The sequence below is a fragment of the Mustela nigripes genome, chromosome 6 (assembly GCF_022355385.1).
Source record: "Mustela nigripes isolate SB6536 chromosome 6, MUSNIG.SB6536, whole genome shotgun sequence".
In the NCBI taxonomy this organism is placed as follows: Eukaryota; Metazoa; Chordata; class Mammalia; order Carnivora; family Mustelidae; genus Mustela; species Mustela nigripes.
Window position 1 is genome coordinate 57,407,429 of NC_081562.1, and position 27,153 is coordinate 57,434,581.

General features: G+C 34.8%; 1 protein-coding gene across 1 annotated transcript in view; it reads left to right on the forward strand.

Annotated features, from left to right (window-relative positions):
• The first annotated feature begins 787 nt into the window (after positions 1 to 787).
• The window catches only part of LOC132020290 (activating transcription factor 7-interacting protein 1-like), a 34,212-nt gene continuing 7,846 nt past the window's right edge, over positions 788 to 27,153 (forward strand). The window contains exons 1-10 of the mRNA XM_059404480.1: positions 788 to 804; positions 1,072 to 1,152; positions 5,809 to 5,934; positions 6,516 to 6,604; positions 9,523 to 10,158; positions 18,509 to 18,573; positions 20,254 to 20,332; positions 21,048 to 21,203; positions 23,676 to 23,858; positions 26,002 to 26,114. Coding sequence (XP_059260463.1) covers positions 788 to 804; positions 1,072 to 1,152; positions 5,809 to 5,934; positions 6,516 to 6,604; positions 9,523 to 10,158; positions 18,509 to 18,573; positions 20,254 to 20,332; positions 21,048 to 21,203; positions 23,676 to 23,858; positions 26,002 to 26,114 — 1,545 coding nt within the window. The remainder of the gene's footprint in view (positions 805 to 1,071; positions 1,153 to 5,808; positions 5,935 to 6,515; positions 6,605 to 9,522; positions 10,159 to 18,508; positions 18,574 to 20,253; positions 20,333 to 21,047; positions 21,204 to 23,675; positions 23,859 to 26,001; positions 26,115 to 27,153) is intronic.

A 27,153-nucleotide genomic window follows, 5' to 3' on the forward strand; every position in this document is an offset into this window, starting at 1 on the left:
AATATGTTTTGAAATCAGGAAGTATGAAGCCTCCAACTTTGTTCTTCTGCCCTGGGGATTCCATATGGATTATAGAATGCTTTTTTCTATTAATGCAAAAAATGACATTGGATTTTCATAGAAATTACATGGAAACTTTTGATCACTTTGGGTAGTATGGACATTTGAACAGTATTAAGTGCTCCAGTCCATGAACATGGGGTATTTTCATTTATTTGCGGCTTTTATTTCATTCCACCGTATTTGTTGTTTTCAGTTTAAAGGTCTTTTGCCTTTTTGGTTACATTTACTTTTAAATATTTTATTCTCTTTAATGATATTGCAATGGGATTATTTTCTTAATTTGTTTCTCAGATTGTTTGTTGTTAGTATATAGAAGTATGATTGATTTTTCTTGATGATTTTTAATCCTATACCATTGCTAAATTTATTTGTTTGAACTTTTTTGTGTGGACTCTTGAGAACTTTCTTTCTTTCTTTTTTTAAAGATTTTATTTATTTATTTGACAGACTGTGAGGGAGAGAACACAAGCAGGGGGAGTGGGAGAGGGAGAAGCAGGCTTCAGGGAGCCTGATGTGGCACTTGATCCCAGACGCCTGGGATCATGACCTGAGTGAAGGCAGATGCTTAAGGATTGAGCCACCTAGGTGCCCCACCTTGAGAGCTCTCCGACTATAAGATCACGTCATCTGCAAACAGAGAAAATGGCACTTTTTCCTTTCTAGTATGGCCGCCTGTTATTTCTTTTTCTTGTTTTATTGCTCTGGTGAGATCTTCTCCAGTACCATGTTGAACAGAAGTTGGTGAGTGTGATGTTAGCTGTGGGCTTTTGATGTATAGGTTTTTTGTTTGTTTGTTTGTTTGTTTTTAATAATGTTGAGGTAACTTCCTTCCATTCCTAATTTAATTTTTTTTTTTTTAAATCGTGAAAGGGTGTTGAAATACAGGAAATGCTTTTTCTACAAGAATTAAGATCATGTTGTTTCCCCGCCCCCTTCATTTTATTAATGTGGTGTTTGATTGACTTATACATTGATTGATTTTTGTGTGAAGCTCTCCTTGCATTCCAGGGATAAGTCTCACCTGGTCATGTTGTATAATCCTTTCAGTGTGCTGGTGAATTTTATTGTGGTGTCTGGTTTTGGTATCAAGTATGCTGGCCTCATAAAATGGGTTTGGAAGTTTTCTCTCCTCATCAATTCTTTGGAAGAGTTGGCAGACTGCAGTTAATTCTTCTTTAAGTGTCTGGTAGAATTCTGCGTGGCAGCCTTGGTCCTTGGTATTTTTTGTTATTAGAATGGTTTTGATTACTGATTCAGTCTCACTACTGTGTAGATCTTCTTCAAAGTTTTATTTTCTTTTTGATTCAGTCTTGGATGTATATTTCCAGAAAGCTATCCATTTTTTTCTAGGTTATCCAATGTGTTGCTTTATAATTCTTTATGGTTGTCTTTTGTGATTCTTTTTAATTCTGTGGTATCAGTTGTAATGTGGCATCCTCTTTCATTTATGATTTTATTTATTTATGTCTTCTTTCTTTTTTTACAGGTAATCTAGGAAAAGTTTTGCTTATTTTTTGATCCTTTGAAATGCCAACTCTCAGTTGATTTTTCTTTCTATTGACTTTGTGTTCTCTGTTTATTTCTGCTATCAACTTTATCATTTCCTTCCTTCTCCTGAGGTTTTTTTTTTTTTTAAGTCCTTCAAAGTGTAAAGTTAGGTTGTTGATTTGAGATCTTTCTCCTTTTTTAATGGAAGCATGCACCACCATAAATCTTCCTCTTAGTACTACATTTGCTGCATAAATTTTCCCATAAATTTGGTATGTTGTGTTTGTGTTTTTATTTATCTTAAGATATTTTCTGATATATCTGTGATTTCTTCTTTTATATATTAGTTTTTTTAAGTGTTTAATTTCTACATATATATGACTTTTCCATTTTTCCTTCTGCTCTTGATTTCTACTTTTGTTCCTTTGTGGTTGTAAGAGATACTTGGTCAGAGTTTCATTTTTATAAATTTGTTAAGGCTTATTTTGTGATTGATTAATATTTGATCTGTCCTGGAGAATGTTCTGTGTGCACTTGAGAAAAATTTTGTATTTTTCTGCTGTTAGGAGAAAATTTCTATAAATGTCTGGTCCATTTGGTCTTTGGTATTGGTTCACTTTTGCTATTTCCTTAATTGAATGTTTCTCTGGATCATCTACTCATTATATAGAATGATGGACTGAAAACTATTATTGTGTTGCTGTTTGTTTTTCAATTCTGTCAGTGTTTATACATTGAGGCCTTGATGTTATGTGTATATATGTGTATAAATACTATATTTGGTCAGTTGGTGCTTTTGTCATTATATAATGTCCTTTTATGTATCTTTTATGGGTGTTTTATCTGATTACCATGGGGATTATATAAACTATTTTAACTGATAGCAACTTCAATCATATTTAAGAACTTCTGCCTCTACAACTTTGTTATTAGTTTTATTATATCTTTTTAAAATTCTATATCCTTTAACATAAATTTACAGTTACTTTTATGCCTAAATGTGTATGTACAATTACACGTGATTTACTGCACTAACTTTCTAGTAATAGTAATGCAGGATTCTGTATTTACCTTTATCAGAGAATTTCATCTGTTTGTATACTTTCAAGTTGCCATCTCATATCCTTTCATTTTCACTTGAAGAACCTATTTTAGCATTTTGTGTGTGTGTGGATTGCAGATCTAATGGTCTTGAACTTCCCCAGTTTTTTTAATTTAGGAAAATCTTAATTTTGCCTTAATTTTTGAATAAATTTTGCTGGATATAGTATTTTTGCTTGGTATTTTTCTTATTCCACACTTTGAATATATCATTCTGCCCCCTTGTAGCCTTCTAGTTATCTGCTGAGAAAACTACTGATAATCTTATGGGAGCTACCTTAAATGTAATGAGTTTTTCTTTTGTTATTTAAAAATTTTAAATCTGTGACTTTCAACACCTTGACTGTTTTTCAGTATAGATCCATGAGTTATTCTATTTGGAAGTTTCTGAGCTTTTTGAATTTGAGAACCCTCAAATTTGGAGAGTTTGGGGCCATTATTTGCAAATGCCTTCTGCTATTTTCCTCTCTTCTATTCTTAGATTCCCATATTCATGTATTAGTTTTTTCAGTGGTGCCTCGGAAATCCTTTGGGCTCTGCTCACTTTTTTCTTCTCGTTTCTTTTGCTTTTGTAATTTGATAATTTCAAATAACTGGTCATCTAGTCCACTAAATCTTTATTCAGCTTGGTACAGTCTGGTGTTGATCCCATGTAGTGAATTTTTCAATTCAGTTATTCTTCAGATCCAGAATTTCTTTTGTTTCTATTTTAGAGTTTCTGTTTCTTTGTTAAAATTTTTATTTCTTCATGCATGATTTTTTATAATTTCTTTTAGTTTTCTTTCTGTGTTTTCTTTTACCCCATTGAACATCTTGATATTGGTTATTTTGAATTCTTTAATGGGTAATTCACAGATCGCCATTTTCTTTTAGGGTCAGTTTCTGAAGATTTTGTTGTTGTTGTTGGGACTGTATTTCTCTGTTGGGGCTCTATGTTTAGTTCTCTTAGATTGAAATTTGGGCATTTGAAGAAAAGAACCACCTTTCCCTGTCTTTTCACAGTTCTTTGTACAGAGGAAGACCTTTACTGTTCAGTTCAGGTATATACTTGGGACCTCTCAGGCCTTTTTTAGAGATGTATTTTCTCTGAGCTTGTGTGTGTATGATTTCTCTGAGCTTGTGAATATAGTTTTTTATCTGAAGAGGCTTGTCTCTTTCTACTCAGAAACTCCCCACTGACATCTGTCTTCCATATTACAGTTTTGGTTTTATAAGCCATGCTTTTGGAGGTCCCCCTGCTGTCTGTGTTAGAATGGTTTTTCTGGTGCTGTAACAAGCTAATAGGCTCAACCTTTGTTCTCATGTGGCCACTAGACATCCAACATGTGCTACAGATCAGATGAAACAGAAACCAGTGCTTTGGACAGTCCCCAGAAAAGCCAGAATATTGCATGAAAGTTCCACTCTTCTTCTCCCCCCCCCCCTTTTTTAAAAGATTTTATTTATCTATTTGGTAGAGATCACAAGCAGGCAGACAGGCAGGCAGAGAGAGAGAGGAGGAAGCAGACTCCCTGCCAAGCAGAGAGCCAGATGTGGGACTTGATCCCAGGACCCTGAGATCATGACCTGAGCTGAAGGCAGAGGCTTAACCCGCTGAGCCACCCAGGCGCCCCTTCTCTTTCCTTTTTGAAGGAGAAGCCAGAAATGAGAAATTTTGATTGTGTTGTAGGTATCAGGAGGACTTTGGGATATAGTGGATAAGTACAACAGACTTGCCTAACGACTGCAAAGCACTTCTTCTTTGCCTTGCTATTGCTTGGGGTCCTATAACCTCTTGACTGGCTTCTGGAATTCTGACAAAGGAAATTTGATCCATCCCATGAGGGATGAAGATGTTAGTCTTCCTATTCTGTCATCTGTTGGTGTCACCACACTGTAGTACTTAAGGTCTTCCATCCATTGGCCATCCCATATTCTAAGCCAGTTGTATTTATTTATTATGCTTTTACTCCTTCTTTTTCTATTTTTCTCCTTGAAATGTTTTTTATCTTCATCTTAGCTATTTTCAGTGTAGTTACCTATATGAAGATGCATTTTCCTCAAAAACTTTTTTAAAAAGTTTTTCCATCAGCATTGCACTGTTAAACTTTAATTTGCTTTTCTATTTGTTTCATGTGTTTTTGTCCACAGGCAGATTTTAAGCACCTTTTGAGCAATTCATGGTAGTTTTTTCTCTTATCTTCTCTACCTGTATAACTAGTATAATGCTATACTTGTTGGTCAGAGTTATTCTTTTATCCTGTAAAGAGCATCAAGATTGGTTGATTGAAAAGAGTGATTAGCGGCATCTACTTGATGTGATTTTAAGCACCTGCCACCTTTGTTTTAGTATTTATTATTACTATTACATTAATTAAATCTTGAGCAGAATTATTTATATTTCTTAATTTAAGAAATAATATGATGATAGTATAATTAACAGAGGCCCAAGTAATGATAATTAATATGTATATGTATAAGAATTCCATTTCTATATTCCTTGTTTTGAGGGGGAAAAGGCTGAAATTAGTTAATACTTAATTAAGTTTAGAATTGAAATATCTTTTTATGAAGTTACCAGTGACGTAGTGGCAAGTAGTTATTTTTTAAACAATAATTGAAAAAATAATTTTGATTTGTGGCCTTAGTACCATTTTATTGGTAATCAGCTATTTCTGTAAAAGAATAAATATGTACTCTGTTGAGTTCCTGTTGGTAATTTGGTGCCTGCTATGTGTGGTATGAAGTAGGCATTCACTTGATTTTGAATAGATATGTCTAATTATTCTTCAGATTCATATTATCAATATTTATTGAACCCTTACAGCATGTAAACCACTTTCACATTCTCTATTTACTCATCTTAAAAAACTGAGGTATAGGAATTATTATATTAATCTTTCACACAATTGTCGCAATGGGTTAAGTAATTTGTTTTAAGTAATTTGTTTAAGTGGCAATGTCAAGATTCAAAGCCCTGGCTTTTTTCTTTTCTCCTCTAGTAATATTTTCTGGAAGTAACAGGTAATATATAATGAAAGCATATAAGATTTTTTTGTGTTGTTGTTGTTTTCTTTTTTTTATAATACTGGTTTCTAGTGCTCAACATAGTAATTCAACATTCTTACATGTTACAAAATGGTCACAATAGGTCGAGTTAAGGTCATATTTTTAAAGATTGCTTGTGAATTGGGTTTTATTTTACGTGGGTGTTTTTCTCCCCCAGAATCCACCAAACCCACCAGTATCACCAGGAAAGTCTGTAGTTGATGTCAACAGCAATAACAACAATGTGCCATACAGGTGAGAATTGTAAACAGTCTTTCAAGTTTTTAAATAATAGAACAAGGTTCTGATTTTCTTTATTTTACAGGAAAATTTTAGAATGTATTGCTATTTATTTTTGTAGAGATAAGTGTTTGGTATTCTGGATTTAGATTTTCTTCTTTTTTTGTTTTGTTATAATTGTTCATTTGTGGTTATGGTTTTGCTAATTTATTTTGAGGCTTTCTTTGGTTATTGAAGATTTCTTTAACCACTTGTGCTAAATAGTATTCTTGCAAAGTAATTGAGAAATATTTTGATCAAGGGTGATAAAAATTAATGTCTATAGATACTGGGATGTACATTTGGCTTTTTGTTAAAGTGTTGAGGACATTAGAATATAAGAGAAAGACTCTTCCTTAATTCCATAGACCCCAGCATGCTGAAGTCTATGTGCCATCTTTATCTATGCATTCATTTGCACTTTAGTGCTACAATACCCAGGTCTTGCCATGCTTTCCCCTATCGGCCACTGCTTTCTCTATTCATAAAATGATGTCCTCCTGAATGGCATTTTCACTGACTATTTGTGTATATATATATATATATATATTTTGTAGAAATGCAGGCACAGTGAGACAGATGCTGGAGTCCAAAAGGAATGTAAGTGAGAGTGCACCACCAACCTTTCCAACCCCTGTGAATACAGGTAATATTTTTTAATACCAAAATAACATTTTCTTAGGAACTGAAGGTTTTGGTTCTTTTTTATTACAAATTTCTGAAATTAAAATGATTTAAGATAAATAAGTTCTAAGATAAATGAGGTATTTATCTAAAATTCAACAAGTACAAAATTTTATTTAAAAATTAGGATTACAGGGCGCCTGGGTGGCTCAGTGGGTTAAGCCGCTGCCTTCGGCTCAGGTCATGATCTCAGAGTCCTGGGATCGAGTCCCGCATCGGGCTCTCTGCTCAGCGGAGAGCCTGCTTCTCTCTCTCTCTCTGCCTGCCTCTCCATCTACTTGTGATTTCTCTCTGTCAAATAAATAAATAAAATCTTTAAAAAAAAAAAAATTAGGATTACAGATACGCATGCAAATATAGAAATTCAAGTCTCTAGTGGTTCTCAAATTTTCTGGTTTCTATATCCCTGTATAATCTTATAATAATAATATAAAGAATCCCAAAGAGCTTTCATTTTTATGGCTTATACTAATTGATATTTACTGTAGTAGAAATTGAAACATAAAATTTTAAATGTTTACTTAAAAATCATAACAAACAGGGGCACCTGAGTGGCTCAGTGGGTTAAGCCTCTGCCTTCAACTCAGGTCATGATCTCAGGATCCTGGGATCGAGCCACACATCGGGCTCTCTGTTCAGCAGGGAGCCTGCTTCTCCCTCTCTCTCTGCTTGCCTCTCTGCCTACTTGTGATCTCTCTTTCTGTCAAATAAATACATAAAATTAAAAAAAAATAACAAACCTATATCATGTAACACAAATAACATGTTTTAATGAAAAACACCTTTTTCAAGCTTAAACAGTGAGAAGAGTTATAGTTTACAGGTTTACAAATCTCTTTTAAACTTAAAACATTAAGACAGTTGAAGATAGTTGAAGATTGTTATATCTCTGCATTAAGTCTGTTGCAGTTTGATGTTTTGATTGAAATATGTGAAGAAAATTCAGCCTCATACAAATATATAGTTGGAAAAGGACTAGCCCTTTTAGATTTGTGGATATTCTTCTTTGGCATAGGCAGTAGTTTATTAAAGGTCAGTTGAAAAATGGAATGTGAAACCATACCAATAAACTTTTCTGACTTTTGACAGAAAGTCTGGGGGCACCTGGGTGTAGTGGTGGGTTTAGTGTCTGACTCTTGGTTTTGGTTGGCTCCATGCCCAGTGTGGAGTCTGCTTGGGATTCTCTCTCCCTTCTCTGTCTGCCCCTCCTTCTTTTAAGAAAAAATCCATTTGTCTGTCTATACTTGGATGGATCTTTTGGTGCTATCATTCATCAATCATTTGGAAAATATTCACTTAGTTATGTAAGACTTCCATTGTTGACACATTTCATTAATAAACTTTTTAAAAATCACATTTATTTCACAGTCGATTTTTATCAGAAGAATCTTTGAAGATTTGGGAAGTTGTCATGTTCTCAGTGGCAGATACAAGTTTTTCCAAAGTTCGAATTTTTGTTTTTAAACTCAAATTGTATCATTGCCGATAAGCTCAAATTGCACCATTGCAGTTATTTTCTTTGAACTGACGCCATGGTTTATTTTTAAGAAAAGATTAGTCTGATACTCAAGTGTGAATAATCACAGTATATCTGTAAATCGTCTTTCAAGTAAAAATCGTCTTCCATGTAAAAAGCTTTTAGCTCAGCTTTGTAACTCTTAACAGTAATAGTACAAGCACTTATCCCTGAGCCACCCATGCTGCTTTGGCATGCGGTGGTAATGCTTGCTGTGTATTTCCTATTTCTTCACACAGAATATTCGGAAGACCTATATTTAAGGGTTGAGATTTAATAAAATTAATACTTTTTACTACTGAATTATGCCATTCTTCAGTGAAGCTCACTTTGTTTTTTACTGTAAGCGTGTGGTGATAAGGAACGCAGTGATCATTTGGTACCACTCACTACCTTGAGTTTTGTACGAGGCATCAAGTTTTACTCACCATTGCTTTTGCTGTGTCAGTGCAAATACTTACATGGTGAAATCTTATTATTGTTATAAAAAGTTTTGACATTGCTAGCTCCCTGAGAGGGTCTCCGTAATCCCAGGTGTTCCCCTGGATAACAGTGAAGATTAAGATTGCTGCTCTAGTGTGCCTTTGAGTTTGGAAAGACTACAGACAGTGTGAAAGACACTTGGTCCATCAGTTTGAAAGCCATTCAAATGAGAATAAATAAATAGTTAAACCAAAATTATTTAAGATTCCAGTGACCAGCATTTTGATTTTTTTCTGGTCTTTGGTATCATTTCTCTTATTTCTTAATTCATCTCCCATCTTTACTCTTTTATTTCCCAAATCATATAATGTCACTAGAGTGTCAGTAGAGGCAGTCTCCCCATATTAGCTCTTGCCAGGTAATTCTGTGAAACTTGATACACAGATAGAGGTTTCACACATGGTCCAGGTGATAAAATACAATGACCAAGCTTATTTTATTCATTAATAGTGATGACTTTTACTAGATTGTCTGAGTTTATATCTTCTCAGTGTCCTAAGGCATTTATATTTTTAATGTAAAATATAGTACAGAAATGTACAAAAATATCTGTACCACTTTACCAAATTCTTACTTACTTTACCAAATTCCAGTTACTCTGAGGTGATGATAATAATTTTCAGACACTGTCTTGATACTAAGCAGTCTTCCATATTAATCATAAGCTGTGTGCCAAATACAGATGCAAAAATGCTTCTATAAAATTTAATTCTGAGAATTTACAAAACTTAAATCTGAAAGAAAATTTATTATAAAAGACTTTATTATATTTTTTATAAAAGAATTATACTGTAATTCATTAAATTTTATTGTGTTGTATTATGCTAGCTGATAAATGAAAACAGCCATTTAAACTGAGACATGTTTTTTTCTTTTTATAGTATCTTCAGCCAGTCTTGTCACTCCTCCAACAGTTGTCAGTAGTCAACCTAAATTGCAGACTCCAGTGACTTCTGGTTCTCTGACAGCAACGTCAGTTCTTCCTGCACCCAACACTGCTACAGTAGTTGCTACTACTCAGGTGCCTAGTGGAAATCCCCAACCTACAATCTCTTTACAACCTTTGCCAGTGATTTTGCATGTACCTGTTGCAGTATCCTCCCAGCCTCAACTCCTACAGAGCCATCCAGGGACTTTAGTGACCAACCAACCATCTGGCAACGTTGAGTTCATTTCTGTACAAAGCCCACCTACAGTGAGTGGTCTTACCAAAAATCCAGTATCCTTGCCAGCCTTGCCAAACCCCACTAAACCAAACAATGTTCCTTCTGTGGCCAGTCCTAGTATTCAGAGGAACTCTCCTGCCAGTGCTGCACCATTAGGAACAACACTTGCTGTACAGGCTGTTCCAACAGCACACTCTATTGTACAAGCCACAAGGACTTCCTTACCTACAGTAGGTCCATCAGGACTCTATAGTCCATCAAATAACCGAGGTCCTATACAGATGAAAATTCCAATCTCTGCTTTTAGTACTTCATCGCCTGCAGAACAGAGCACTACTACCCCAAGAATTGGTAAGTGACTGTGTAGGCTTAAAAATAGAAAAGTAGGCATGTTAATGGCCTATTTGGATAATCGAACATTTGTGTATGTTTGTGGAAGTGGCTATCTTTATTTGAAGACGAAAGTAGAGAGAATATCCTAGATGTTATTTTTAGTAAGTTTTTAGTAACCTAAGAAATAATGTTGTTAAGATGGTATTTGAGAGGGAATTTATTTTGAATGAAAAGTTAGATTTTTAATTTAGCTTTTAGTGATTTTTCCTAATCTGGGTGAAATTTTTCATTGAGGCTTTGGGGCAAGCATTTTGAATTACTTAGATAATAAATTTGGCAGAAGTAGATCACATTTATTTTAAAGTATATCATTCCACATAATATATGCTTATAAGAGAAAATGACAAACCACATATCTTCCCTACCATTTGTTAGAGTTCTTTGTGCATTCATCACTCACATTTTTCGAATTGGAACAGTTTAAAAATAGGTTCTTCTCTCTCTAATTTACTAGAAATGTTGGCTTCTTGTTTTCTTTCTTATGTATTTCCCCATGACATATGATTATCTTTGTATATGTCTATATGCCTTCCAATATTGCAAAAAGGAGAAATTGATTGTACCTGTATTTGAAATCTGTAAAATTCTATGTCTTCCTTGTTCTTAAGAAGCATACATTTTGTATGCATTCTTAAACTTTCTTATTCTTTATTTCATTTCTGGCTTCACATTTATTCCCACTATTGTAAAAATGGGCAAAAATGGGTAAGTATCATGTATAATAGTGAAATTGCTGCTGATGTCTCTTATTGATATAATAAGTAACCATGAAATATAAAACAGATTCTAAAGTACAAAATTTCATAAGTGAGATATAAGGCCTTTTGTTTTTTTAAATTTGTCATGTAGCCATTAGTACTTTCCCTCTGAGTATATTTTCTCATGTAAAATAGTGATTGTAGTATTTTATAAGGTTGTTGAGAGTAAATGAGTAGATGATCAAAATTATATTGGACAGGAGCTTAAATATCAACCTCATACAAATTTATATCTTGGATACAGGAGGAAATCTGAAATTTTAATCAGTACAATTATTCATAATAATATTTAAAATGTAAATGTTCTCATAGTACAATAACAATATTTGTTAGCTCTGTCTGCTGCCACATTACTCTTAGACTCTGTTATTCATGTTTACAGCACTGAAAGATGCTTGTTTTTTAGTGAATGAGCAAGATTTCAGGGGGGTTGCTTCATTTTTCTCTAATTTATTTCTAATCCTCAGTATATTTTAATATGTCAGGTAGAAAGTGATTTCTGATAGACATTGTGTGTGATTTTGGAGTTTTTCCTCTTTATGAAGTATTGAGCTTAAGATGACACTATTTTTAATTCATGGTCACAAGATACATTCTTCAAAAAAGAACTTTTCCTGATAAGCCATGGCTTGAAAAGAAATAAATAACTTAAAAGATTTTGCTTAAGTTTTTGAATGCTCATACCCTAAACACTTATACAGGTATCAGAGTTATAATTTAATTATTCTGTTTTCTTAAAATTTTATGGCCATTTTTGACACAAAGGGTATATTTTTTTTCCAAAAATTAGCTAGGTAATGCACTCTATTAGGCATAGCGTTAGTCTGTTTTGTATTTATTAATTACTTCACTGTTCTTGTTTTTGTATGTAAAACTAATAGTTTTCAGAACCATTTCTAATCTGTACATCATTCTACTTTTGCAATAAATACATTTATATTTAAACTTTTATATTTTAACATGTATTTAACACATTTTTATGTATTTTATTGTATAAATTAAGGAGATCGTCATTTCAAGTTCTATTTAGAGTGCTTATGTTTGAAAGTAAACTATTGGATATTAACCATAAATATGAATGATAAGCTTTTTTTATTGTGTTAATCAGAATGAGATCTGAAATGATGTATTCTTTAATCATGCATCATTTTAGAGGTGCCATCATTTATGGCACCTCTAAATAGCCATTTAGCTGTTTAGGCTTCCCAAAACCCAAGCTGATGCCATATGGCACATTTTGGCTGAATATGAAGGTTGAACCCCAACCTTTAATACATTTGTAACATGATAAATCAATTAGTTGTATAATTAAAACATTTTAAGTCATATAGTTATGTAGGTATTATTGATTTAATGAGAACATAGGCTATCTAACTAGAATGCATGTAGTTTATTATATTTTATTATATAGTTCATGTGTCCTCCCAGAGTAAGTCAGTATTTTCTGTTTATAGTAAAGTAAAAATTCTCCTAGAGGCTGTGAGGAGATATAGGGCTTAAATTATAGTTAATCATTCATACAAGTTCACCTAAAGAATCAGTGCAGCAGGCCCCTCCCCTAGAATACCAGCACAGGCCCCGCACAGCACCAAGTCTGCTGATCATAGAGTGCTTTGAAGCCTTAGCTCTAGGGAAAATAAGATCTAGCTACTTTTTTTTTTAACCTTCTCTTAATAAAGCCATTCCTCTCAGGATCAGGACTGGAACAGGCTTTCCCAACAATCACACACACACACACACACACACACACACACACACACACACACTACAGTGACATGAAAAGAAGAAGGAAAGAAAGATACTGAATCACAAATGTAGACTTAGGGAACTCATCAGTTCCTTAAAGCATAGTAGTATTTGTATCATAGGCGTCCCAGAAGAAAAGAGAAAAGGGGGCAGAAGGCTTATCTGAACAAATTATAGCTGAAAACTTCTCAAATCTGAGGAAGGAAACGTACATCAGAATCCAAGAAACATAGAGAACTCCCATTAAATCCAACAAAAGCTGACTATCACCAAGGCATATTATAGTCAAATTCACAAAATACACAGACAAGGAAAGAATCCTGAAAGCAGCAAGGGAAAAAGTCCTTAACCCTCAAGGGACGACAGATCAGATTCACAACAGATCTGTCCACAGAAACTTGACAGGCCAGAAGAGAGTGGCATGATATGTTCAACATGCTGAATGGGAAGAATATGCAGCCAAGACTACTTTATCCAGCAAGGTGTCATTCAGAATGGAAGGAGCAATAAAGAATTTCCTGACAAAAATTAAATGCGTTTGTGACCACTAAACAAGCACTATGAGAAATATTAAAGAGGACTTTGAGTCGGGGGAACAGAAAAGACCAAAAGCAAAAGCACTAGAAAGGCCCAGAAATTCCCACTTTAGAGGTAACACAGTGGCATTAAATTCATATCTGTCAGTAGTCACTCTGGGTGTTAACAGACTAAATGCTCCAATCAAAAGACATGGGGGATCAGAATGGATTAAAAAAAGAAAAAAGACATATCTATATGCTGCAAGACACATCTATATGCTACCTACAAGAGACTCATTTTAGACCTAAAATCATCTCCAGATTGAAAGTGAGAGAATGGAGAACCATCTGTCATGTTAATGGATGTAAAAAGAAAATTGGAGTAGTTATACTTACATCAAACTAGATTTGAAACCAAAGACAGTAACAAGCAATGAAGAAGGGCACTGTATCATAATTTAGGGGTCTGCCCACCAAGAAGAGCTAACAGTGCCCCCAACTTGGGAACATCCAAATATATAATCAGTTAATAATGAACATGAAGAAACTCATTGATAATAATGCAATAGTAGTAGTAGGGGACTTTAATACCCCATTTATAGCAGTAGACAGATCTTTTAAGCAGAAAAATCAACAAGAAAACAATGGCTTTGAATGACACACTGGACCAGATGGACTTAACAGATATATTCAGAACATTTCAGCCTAAAGCAGCAAAATACACATTTTTTTTAAAAAAAAGATTTTATTTATTTTTTGAGACAGTGCTGCATGCACACAAGCAGGGGGAGAAGCAGACTCCCTATTGAGCTGGGAGCCCAACTCAGAACTTGATCCCAGCACCCTGGGATCATGACCTGAGCTGAAGGCAGATGCTTAACTGATTGAGCCAACCAGGTGTCCAGAATACACATTCTTTTTGAGTGCACATGGGACATTCTTCAGAATAGATAATTTACTGGGTCACAAATCAGCCCTTAACAAGTACAAAAAGATTGAAATCATACAATGAATGTTTTCAGATCACAACATTATGAAATTTGAATTCAACCACAAGAAACATTTTGGAAAGGCCACAAATACATGGAGGTTAAAGAGCATTTTTAAGAATGATGGATGGGTTAACCAGGAAATTAAAGAAGAATTTAAAGAAATACATGGATGCAAATGCAAGTGAAAATACTCCAGTCCAAAACCTTTAGAATACAGCAGAGGCAGTCCTAAGAGGGAATTAGATTGCAGTACAGGCCTACCTCAAGAAACAAGGAAAGGCTGAAATACACAAACTAACTTTACATCTAAAGGAGCTAGGAAAAAAAAAAAAAAAAAAAAAACCCACAGCAAATAAAGCCTAAAGCCACAGAAGAAAGGAAATAATAAAGATAAAAGTAGAAATAAATGCTATAGAAATAAACAAAAAAAAACCCAGTAGAACAGATCAGAGGAGTTAAGAGCTGGTTCTTGGAAAGAATTAATAAAATTGATAAACCCCTAGTCAGACTTACCACAAGGAAAAAAGAAAGGACTCGAATAAAATCACAGGTTAGAGAGCAATTACAACCAACACTACAGAAATACAATTATAAGAGAATATTGTGAGAAATTATATGCCAACAATCTGGGCAATCTGAAATTCCTAGAAACATTCCTAGAAACATATAAACTACCAAAACTGAAACAGGAAGAAATAGAAAATTAGAACAGACCCAATAACCAGCAAAGAAATTGAATCAGTAATCAAAAATGTTCCAATGAACGAAATTCCAGGGCCAGATGGCTTTCCAGGGGAATTCTACCAGACATTTAAGGAAGAATTAATACCATTTCTTCTCAAACCATTCCAAAATGTACCAAATGGAAGGAAAGCTTCTAAACTCATTCTGCAAGGCCAGCATTACCTTGATTCCAAAACCAAAGACCCCACTAAAAAGAGGAATTACAGGCCAATATCATGGATGAACATGGATGCAAAAATTCTCAACAGGACAACACATCAAATCCAACAGACATTGTAAAAGAATTCTTCACAATGATAAAGTGACATTCATGGGCTTCAGGATTGGTTCAGTATTTGCAAATCAATCAACATAATCTACCATGTTAATTAAAAAAAAGGATAAGAACCATATGATTCCCTCAATAGATGCAGAAAAAGTATTTGCAAAATGGAGCATCCATTCTTGATAAAAACCGTCAACAAAGTAGGTATAGATGGAACATATGTCAGTGTTGTAAAGGTCATATATGAAAGACCCACGGCTATTATTCTCAGTGGGGAAAAACTGAGAGCTTTTCTTCTGTGGTAAGGAACACAACATGGATGACCGCCCTGACTATTACTATTTAGCATGGTACTGGAAGTCTTAACCTCAGCAATCAGACAGGAAGAAGAAAAGGCATCCAAATCAGCAATTAAGAAGTCAAACTTCCACTATTTGCACCTGACATATTATACTATGTAGAAAACCCAAAGATTCCACCAAAGATGTGAGTTCAGCAAAGTTGCAGGATATAAAATCAAGGTACAGAAATCTGTTGCACTTCTATACACCGAAAATGAAGCAGCAGGAAATCAAGGAATTGATCCCATTTATAGTTGTACTAAAAACCATAAGATACCTAGGAAGAAATCTAACCAAAGAGGGAAAAAAATCTGGAAACTGTAGAACACTTATGATAGAGAAATTGAAGACGACACAACAAAATGGGAAATAATTCCATGCCCATGGATAGGAAGAATAAATATTGTGAAAATGTCTATTCTGCCCAAAGCAATCTACACAAAAAATGCAATCCCTACCAAATTACCATCAGCATTTTCACAAAGCTAGAACAAACAATACTAAAATTCGTGTGGAACTACAAAAGACATTGAATAGCCAAAAGTCATCCTGAAAAAGAAAACCAAAGCTGCAGCCCTCACAATTCCGGTTTTCAAGCTGTATTACAAAGCTGTAATCATCAAGACAGTATGGTACTGGCACAAAAATAGACACTTAGATGAGTGGAACAGAATAGAGAATCCCGAAATGGACTCAAAACTGTATGGCCAACTAATTTTCAACAAGGCAAGAACATATCCAAAGGAAAAAAGATAGTCTCTTCAATAAATGATGCCAGGAAAATTTGACAGCCAGCCACATGCAGAAGAATGAAACTGGACCACTTTCACCATACAGAAAAATAAATTCAAAATGGATGAAAGACCACAGTGTGAGACAGGAAACCTACAAAATCCTACAGGAGAGCACAGGCAGAAACCGTTTTTAACCTGGGGCATAGCAACTTCTTACTAGACATGTTGCTAGTGGCAAGGGAAACAAGCAGAAATGAACTATTGGGACTTGATCAAGATAAAAAGCTTCTGCTCAGCAAAGGATATAACCAACAAAACTAAAAGGCAGCCTATGGCATGGGAGAAGATACTGACATATGACGTTGACACATGACATATCTGATGAAGTGTTATTATCCAAAATCTATAAATAACTTATAAACTCAATATCCAAAAACCAAATAATCCAATTAAGAAATGGGCAGAAGACATGAATAGGTATTTTCTCCCAAAACATATACAGATGGCCAATAGGCATATGCAAAAGTGCTTAGCATTATCCATCATCAGGGAGATACAAATCAAAACCACAGTGATACACCACCTCACACCAGGCAGAATGGCTAAAATTAACACTCAGGAAAAAACAGATGCTGGTGAAGATGCAGAGAAAGGGGAATCCTTTTGCACTGTTGGTGGGAATGCAAACTAGTGAAGCCACTCTGAAAAACAGTATGGAGGTTTCTCAAAAGGGTAAAAATAGAACCGCCCTGCAATCCAGCAATTGCACTGCTAGATATTCACCCAAATGATTTTTAAAAAACAAACAAAAAACAAAAACAGATTGAAAGGGGCATATGTACCCCAGTGTTTATGCAGCATTATCAGCAATAGCCAAATTATGGAAAAAGCCCAAATATCCAAGTGATGAATGGATAAAGAAGAGGTATTATACACACACACACACTCTCTCTCACACACAACAGAATATTACTCGCCCATCAAAAAGATGAAATCTTGCCACTTGCAATGATGTGAAGGGTGCTAGAGTGTATGATGCTAAGTGAAACAGGACATAGAAAGACAAATACCATATGATTTCACTCATGTGGAATTTAGGAAATGAAACAGATGAACATATGGGAAAGAGGGAACAAAAGAGCAAGGGAAATAAGCCATAAGAGACGGTTGTAGGTAGGGGTTAAATGGGTGATGGGTATTAGGGAAGGTCAGTTGTTAGGATAAGAACTGGGTGTTACCTGTAAGTGATGAATCACTAAATTTTGTTCCTCCAACCAATATTTCACTGTATGTTAACAAACTAGAATTCAAATAAAAATTTGGGAAATTTCATTCACTCATGAAATATTAAATACCCATAATTGGTCTAAAATCTTGCAGACACACAGAAATGTACATATAGTCCACATTCTCACCAAGCTTGCAATCAAATAGGGGACGTTGCCATTAAATAAGTAATTAATTATAAATGTGGTTAATGTTAAGATAATGAGGTTTCTGTGAGAGGATGTGGGAGATCTAGAAAAGGTATGTGATAATAAATGGAAAGATGGTAGGCAGTGGGATGAAAGCATTTTTGCAGGGGAGAGTGACAGCCATGAACACTGGCTACAGCCAGGAAAAGGGTTTGGGGGAGATAAAAGGTAGAGTTAGGGGGTGCCTGGGTGGCTCAATGGGTTAAAGCCTCTGCTTTTTTTTTTTTTTTTTTTTTTAATGGTTTACTCTATATGTGTTCTGGAGATTTGGAATGAAAGAAATGCCATATTTTGACCAAGAACATTATTATCTACAGAAAGCAAGGATAGGATGTTTCAGCATTGGAAATTCACCAAAGAGGAAATTACCAAAGAGGAAAAGTTACATTTTTTCTCCAAAGGCATATAGTATGGAGCAATTAGATTTTAGCCATTTACATATGTTGGGATATTGAAGTTATGCACATCCTAAATTATTTCTTTGAAGATATTCTTTAAGATAGAGTTAAATATTTTGGGCATTGGGTACATGGAAGTTTTTTCTCTGTATTGTGAATTTCCCTTCTGAAAGTTACTGTAGAAATGGTCTGTGAGAGAGTTCATTTACATATGTGACATGTTAATAGAAGAAAATAATTGGAGAAAATTACATTAGTTGTTGTATATAAGACAATCAAACCTTTCACCTTGTGTAGGTGCTTTTTAAAAATGACTTTTTTTTTTTTGATTCCTCAGAAAACCAGACAAACAAAACAATAGATACTTCTGTTAATAAGAAAGCAGCTGATAGCACATCACAGGTGAGATTTCTTCCTTCTATTTCAAAGTAAAATTGTAATTACAGCTCACAGGATAATGGATTTCCAATATTGGAAAATGGATTTTCCAGTATTGGATAATGGATTTCCAATATTCTTTAATACAATGAAAATTATTCTAATTTAGTAATCGTACTTCTCAGACCTAGAATTTCAATTTTTGTTTTTCAGTTTCTACTTTTGAGATTTCTTATACATTTGTTATTATTATATTTTCCTTTATTTCTTTAAATGTATTCTTAAAAGCTGTTTTGAAGACTTTGCTGAATTCAATATTTGGTTCCACTTGGGAGTCATTTTCTTTTGACATTTTTTTTGGATTCTGCTTTACTGGGCTTTGCATATTTGTCTAATAATTTTTGATAAATTTAAATTTTAGTAAATTTTGAAAATTGGACCTTATAAATACGTTGCAGTAAGTGGATTCTTTTACATGCTTTAAGAATTTGTTAAGAGGACTCCTGGGTGGCTCAGTGGGTTAAGCCTTTGCCTTTGGCTCAGGTCATGATCTCAAGTCCTGGGATGGAGTCCCTCATCGGGCTCTCTGCTCAGCAGGGAGCTTGCTTCCCCTCTCCCCTCTCTCTGCCTGCCTCTCTGCCTACTTGTGATCTCTGTCTGTCAAATAAATAAATAAAATCTTAAAAAAAAAAAAGAATTTGTTAAGAACTTTAATTTTTGGATTGTAGGTTTTTGTGTGTGTTAAATCATTTCCAATGAAGTCATTATCATAGAGAGATTCATAATTGTAAGATTTAGAATTACATCATTATCTTTGGATTGGACCTGAATTTTTTAATATCAAGGAATTATTTTCTTGAATTACATAAAATTTGAATTTTGTAGCTGAAAACCTTAATCATTTGGAGCTGATTTCAGTATAATATGTTATAAAGTAATTACGATTAACATTACACAGTATATGTTATACCTGGTGTTAAGCTCTTTGTATGCATATTGGATTCATCCTTATAACAGACCCCATATCCAGAGTTTGGGAATTGAGGATGTTATCTTTTAATATAAATTCACATTGCTAATATGAGCTAGAACTAAAAGATGCCCTCAGTCTTTTTGACTTAAAGATACTGGCTATTTAGGTCTGTATTGTACTACTTCCTTTTTTGTTGCTATTATGTAGAATTTTAAATTACATTTCTAATGATTTGGGACAATGGGTTGATTAGGTTGGATGTCAGTTAATAGTGTAGCATACACCATATCTTATTATAGCATACCTTTTGTTAGGGGAGAAGATTATTTTATATAACCCAGTTCTAGCTTTGAAGTTGCCTTTGGTGCTTTGGTGAATTAATACTGATAATTTGGTATAGCATTGATCAATATTTTAAATGCTGGAAAATGGTGTTTATGTTTAATCACTTAACAGTGAAAGTACTTAGCTCTGTGCAATAAGCAAATAAAAAAAACAACCTCTAAAATTTCTTGTGAAAATCTTTCAAAATTCTTTTCTGGATGACAGATGTATAGCTCATGAGTATTTGGGGTCATTTGTCTGACAGACTATTTTTTTCAAGGAAAGCCATTTAGTGTTCCAGATTGAACCAGGCTATTCATTATCCTTGTTGCCCCTTAGTATTATTTCATTTTCCCCTTACATCTGCCAGAGTTTCCTTTGCAAAATGCAGAAGTTTTGTTTTTCAGAGTGGAAAAGCCACAGGCAGTGATTCAGGTGGTGTCATTGATCTCACAATGGATGATGAAGAGAGTGGAGCTTCACAAGGTACTTAATAAGTAATTGTACCAGTACCAAGGAATGTTTTGATAACATTTTTTCCTTTTAATCCAGTATAGTAACCAGTGAAGACAGATCTCTGTAGCATTATGCTTGATGCATTTGTATCTATTTTAGAATAAAAGTTTTTTTTTTATATTATCCCATATAGTGGTTACCTATTTTTGAGGGCTTTTTCTGAGATGCAAGCATTTATTTCATAGGCTGTCCTATACCTTCTTTGAGATTAGATACTCTATGTGTATCTTATTTTAATAACTGGATAATGTAAATAAGCAACACTCTATATTAGCTAACAAAAGAACCTAAACAGTGATAAAGGTCACTGATAAAAAAATTCATCAATATATATATATGTTTAGGAGAATGTCCTTGCTCTAGATAATGGATACGTGTGATATAGGAAATGAAATTATTCTGATTGACATGATGAAAAACAATGTAAAACTATTTCTATAAATGTGACTTAGAATATGTGATAGAATCAATGGTGAATTATTTAAGGCTGTGATGTGATGTTTTAATGTGGTAAATGTTTTAACGTGGTAAACATGTAAATGTGGTAAATAGAAATAAATTGTTCACTTAGCGGTAAATGTGACTCAATGGCAAGCAAATGTAAAATTGGCAAATGAAAGTAAAACCTGTATTTCTAGTTTTTGCCTATCAATAATAATCACAATGTCTCACTTTTAATTAATAGACCCTAAAAAGCTAAACCATACCCCTGTGTCAACCATGGGTTCTTCTCAGCCTGTGTCTCGACCATTGCAACCCATCCAGCCAGCACCACCTCTTCAGCCATCTGGGGTGCCAACAAGTGGACCATCTCAGACAACCATACATTTACTTCCCACAGGTAAACTTGCTGAATCATTGAGTTGAAGCCTTTAGTTCTGCTTATGGTGAAATATGACTATGGAAGTAAGTAGAAAGATTAGGTAGAAAATTAAGGATAATTCTCTGTTTTTTAGAGGACAGTGCAGCTTCTTGAACATAGTGTAACAGATTTGCTGACCTTCTTAAGTAGCAGCACTGACTGATACGGAGCGGTTATAAGGAAGAAAAATTATAATATATGTCATCTGCCACTATAAGCAGCAGAAATGAATATAGTTTCTCTTTAGGGGGGCGGCTGTAATGGTTCATTCTGACTATGACCAGTTGACTGATGAAGCAATAAATTTTAAATGATCCTTAATGTGAACTAGTTTTAACTGGCCTGACACTACCTTTGGAGATATATACTAATATTTTACACACTGCCTCTCAAGAAGTTATCATTCCTTTATTTTCAAGATGTAGCCTAGGTCTTCTGTTGGAAAGCCAATCAAGACCTTTTGTCTTTTTTTTTTTTTTAAGGTTTTATTTATTCATTTGAAAGAGAGAGATCACAAGTAGGCAGAGATGCAGGTGGAGAGGGAGAAGCAGGCTCCCTGCTGAGCAGAGAGCCCAATGTGGGCTCAATCCCAGGACCCTGAGATCATGGTCTGAGCCAAAGGCAGAGGCTTAACCCACTAAGCCACCCAGGCGCCCTTGTCTTTTTTTTTTTTTTTTAAGATTTTTATTTATTTATTTATTAGAGAGCATGCAGGTGGGCTGAAGAGTGCAGGGGGAGGGTGGAAGAGGGGGATAGAATCTCAAGCAGACTGTGAAGAGTGAAACCTGACAGGGAGCTCAGTCTCACAACCCTGAGATCATGACCTGAGCTGAAACCACGAGTTGGATACTCAACTGACTAAGCCACTCAGGAGCCCCAAGACAGTTTGTCTTTTTTTTTTTTTTTTTTTTTTAAAGATTTTATTTATATATTTGACAGAGCAGGAGAGCACAGGCAAGGGGAACAGCAGACGTAGAGGGAGAGAGAGAAGCATGCCCCCCGCTGAGCAGGGAGCCACATGTGGGGCTCGATCCCAGGATCCTGGTAACATGTTGCTTAACTGACTGAGCCACCCAAGGTGCCCCTGTTTGTTTGTTTGTTTGTTTTTTAATAAAATAGCCCATCATTAGAGATTTATATTCGAAATTATGTGTGGACTTTTCTCATTAAGGAAAACATTGAGTTCACCTGGAATTGTATGTACTGAAATCAAAGTTTAAGTCACCACTTTGGATAATTTAGAAGGAAATATCATTATACAAACCATGTGCAAGATAGATAACAAAATGGGGTAATAAAGAGATGAAGAGGCAGGCATTCCTCCTTCTGTACATTCTACCCCTTTCTAAATGCTTACGCTCAAAGTTTAGATATATAAAGAGTAAGTAAAGATGTTACTAAATAAGCCATTAGTAAAGAAACCTTTTTATCCTTGTCATACCCAATGTTTACTTCCAGGTTTGTTTTATTTTTCCATATAAAAGTAGATTTATTATTATTTATTATATAGTTAATATGTGGTTATTTGTAAAATGTGATGATAATTCAGAGTTATTTTTTTTTTTTAATTTTTTTTTTTTTTTTAAAGATTTTATTTATTTATTTGACAGAGAGAAATCACAAGTAGATGGAGAGGCAGGCAGAGAGAGAGAGAGGGAAACAGGCTCCCTGCTGAGCAGAGAGCCCGATGTGGGACTCGATCCCAGGACCCTGAGATCATGACCTGAGCCGAAGGCAGCGGCTTAACCCACTGAGCCACCCAGGCGCCCGATAATTCAGAGTTATTAACAAGAAAATGTTAACTTCTAAAATAATTATTGTAGTTCCATGCTGCCAGTGAACATTTAGGACTTTTTTGATAAATATATATTAACATCACTCAAGGCATGAATGTTCTCTGAAACAAAAATTAGGAGGAATGCTGGAGTAGAGAAGGAAGAATTCTATATTTTAATTGATGTTTTATTGTTTTCAATTAAAAGATGGTTTGGTTCACCTGAAGAAAATGTCCATTACAATAACCTGCCAGTTACTTAAACTGTGAGAATACAGTTACTCCTGCTTATATATATATTGGATTTATGCCATCAGTAGAAGATCTGGAAGACCCCAAATCCCACTCTACTAAGAATAATTAGACATTAAGGAGTAAAAATATGCTCTTTTAAGTCAATCCCTTAAGGTCATACTCTCAAGTCTTTATCTTCACATGTTTATCATCAAGTCAAACTAAAGAGTAGGGAGGGGACCAGACATGGTTGAGGTGCTTTTTTCCTCTGAAGTTTGTATTATAAAAATATTACTCTTAATTTTGGTTGGCTATATATCTTTCAAGATTACAAAAGGAGACTGTTGTATTTCTCTCTTTATTATAGTTAGATTTTATGCAAAATTAATTACTATTAATATGTTAACATAACTGCATTTTAATGTTTTTCTGCTTTTCATTAGCTCCCACCACCGTGAATGTGACACATCGTCCAGTAACTCAGGTGACCACAAGACTCCCTGTACCGAGAACTCCTGCAAACCACCAAGTGGTTTATACAACTCTCCCAGCACCACCAGCTCAGGCTCCCCTGCGAGGAACTGTTATGCAAGCTCCTGCTGTCCGACAGGTCAATCCCCAAAATAGTAAGAGACTTTTCTTCTTGTGTATGGCCTCACGTTCGACGTAGTCCTTCAGCATTTAGTGGGCTTATATTGACATTAGATTTAGCAAAAAATGCTAAATGCTTATATATATATAAATATTATATATCATTATAATACATTTTTAAATGACTCAATAATTATAATCATGTAATTATATGATACTATTAGTTATAAATATAATTATGATATGTTATTTATAATTAATATAGATTAATTAATTTTTCTTCTCTAAGTTAACCAGAAAAATTGGACATGTGTATTATATGATTTGTGCTCCATGTGTCATCTTCAGTTTAATTTTATTTATGGCCTGTATTATCACAATGCTGTATTTGATAATGGTCTACACACTCTTAAGAGATACCTTGCCTAATTAACGTAGGAATGATTAATTGTGCCATAGCCCAGATAATGGAAATAATGATTAAGGATAGCCTCCAAGGAGAGAGAGAGCCTTAAAGGTGGGGAAGATGGCTGAGAAATAGAAGACAGGAACATGTTAAAGGATACCTATTGTTTCTAGGCACACACATACATATATATAATTATATGTATATGTTAAATTTATAATTATATAGATTGTATTTAGTAGTAAAATCTATCAAACAGAAGTTTATATTAAAAGCATATGTAAAGTTTAAAGAAAACTAACAAAATGAACCACCTATGAAATCTCTACCAGTCTAAGAAGCAGAGCTGATATAGGCCTGATCCTACAGGCCTACTGTGTACCTTCATTGTATCCCTCTCCCTTTTCATTTGAGGTAACCATGGTCTTCACTTTCTGCTTTTCTGTATGATTTTGCCACCAAATATCACCAAAAACACTTCGTTTTGCAAAATTTAATACCACGGGCAAATCTAGCTGGTTAAAAAAACTGATTATTAGATGATGATTTCGAGGAGAAAATAAACTAAGCAGAGGCTCTAGTTCACAGTTTGACTTAGTTTTTCTCAAGTTTACAGGAGCATTTTCTAGGAAATCAGTCAGTAGGGTCATGAATGAGTTCTGAGTAACTGGGCTTACCGTAGTCAGTGTATAGGCCAGGAACTGAATATATGGCATTAATATGGTCCAGGCACTTTAAATTATCTGTTTCTGTTGCCCTAACATATGTCAAAATAGTTTTCTGTTAAGTGAAATGAGTATCCTCAGCTTTGTGTGCAGCATGGAGAAAAAGTGAGAAACCTGATTAACACAAACCAAGGATAACATATTGTCGAGATTTTTGTTCTAGTTGAAAAGATGAGACAGCAGAGATTTTTTTTTTTTTTTTTTTTTTTTTTTAAATTTGAGAGAGAGACACAGATAGCCAAGAGAGGGCATTCAGGTGGGGAGGAGAGGGAAGAGGCTCCTTAGTGATCAGGGAGCCCACGGTGGGGCTCGATCCCAGGACCCTGGAAGATGACCTGAGCTGAAGACAGACTCTTAACCAGCTGAGCCACCTGGTGCCCCTAGCAGAGCAATTTTTGAGGATAGCTTCAGTTTGTCTACGTTTAGTTACACTGCTCCATTCTGGCCTGTTTGATGTCTACCTGTGATAAACCACTGTGTTCTACTGTTCTAGGGTTTTTGGTTATAGTCCTCTTGGTAGAGATTCCATTTATTTCTCTCCTGTGCTGATCTCCACTGTTTCTTTTATCTCATATTTTTCTCTTTCTTGATTTTCTTTCTCATAATTGGTGGCACACATCCTCCAAGGGCTTCTTGAGAAAGAGTTTATGGAAGTACATTTTTTTTTTTTGGTTGCTTGTATAAAGGAAAGTTTCTTTCTCCTCATGCTTATTATTTGGTTGAGTGTTTTTGTTTTTACTTCCAAATTTTAAAAATATCACTTTGCTGGCTTCGAGTGTTTAATCAGTGTTCTACCAAATTTAGAAAAGAAATTTAGGGTCTGTTTGTTTGTTTGTTTGTTTGTTTTAGAGAGGGAGAGAGGGGGGGGTGGGGCAGAGGGAGAGAAACTTAAGCATGCTCCGTATTTAGTGCAGAACCTGATGCAGGGCTTGATCTCACAACCCTGAGAGCATGACCTCAGCCAAAATCAAGAGTCAGATGCTTAACTGACTGAGCCACACAAGTATCCCTAGAATTCTGGTTTTATGCCTTAATTTTCTTTTGTAGGTGTCACTGTTCGAGTGCCTCAAGCAACTACCTATGTTGTAAACAATGGACTAACCCTGGGATCAACAGGACCTCAGCTCACAGTGCATCACCGACCACCACAAGTGCATACTGTAAGTGTTGATGTTTGGATTTTCAAACTTTTCAACTGTAGAGCTGTCAAATATTATTGTAGTTAGCTTATCCTTCAGCCTAGTTGTATCAAGAGGAAAGACAGGTCTTCTGTTTTTCCAACAGAAAGTTATGTAAGAAGATAGATCTTACCATTATGAACAAATGTTCTTAGGGATGGTAGTCTTCAGGGATCACTGAGGTTGCTTGTGGTAGTGTATAGAGTTTAAAAGAGTCCACAGCTAGGGCATGTGGAGTGAAAATAGAACATTTTTAACTTATGATTACATTAAAAAGAGTATTTTTGAGTATTAAAAAGTATTTTTTTTCATGTTCTAGCTTTATTCTTTTTCTTAAAACCTTATAGCAGATCTAATTTGTACATTACCATCACTTTATTATTTTTAATACTCCAGTGGTATTGAGAATTCATTTGTTAAGAGACGACAGAGAGGGGCGCCTGGGTGGCTCAGTGCGTTAAGCCTCTGCCTTCAGCACGGGTCATGGTCTCAGGGTCCTGGGATCGAGCCCCACATCAGGCTCTCTGCTCAGCAGGGAGCCTGCTTCCTCCTCTCTCTCTCTGCCTGCTTCTGTGCCTACTTGTTCTCTCTCTCTCTGTCAAATAAATAAATAAATAAATCTTAAAAAAAAAAAAGAGAGAGAGAGAGAGACGACTGAGAAAATCAAAGATTTTTCCTTAGATTTAGGCTCCAAAACAATGTCATATTATTCTGTGACATGATTTTAATAGTATTTGGTATAGTGTACCATGTAAGTGGAAATGCTGGCTTTATGAGAAGGAAAGAAACTGAGATTTCATACCACTTTTCACCAAGCAAAGTGTCCCTTTTTAAGTATGCCTAATAAAATTGAGAGCTTTTCTTCAGTGCTTGCTGTGTGGCACTGTTAATAGACTTGGTACTCACTCAGGAATCCTTTAGGGTCTTGTTCTCCTTTTTTATTTTTTATTATAAATATGGCAGCTAATACACAGAAAATAACCAGCTCAAGGTCTTACCTCATAAAAACTCACACATTCCA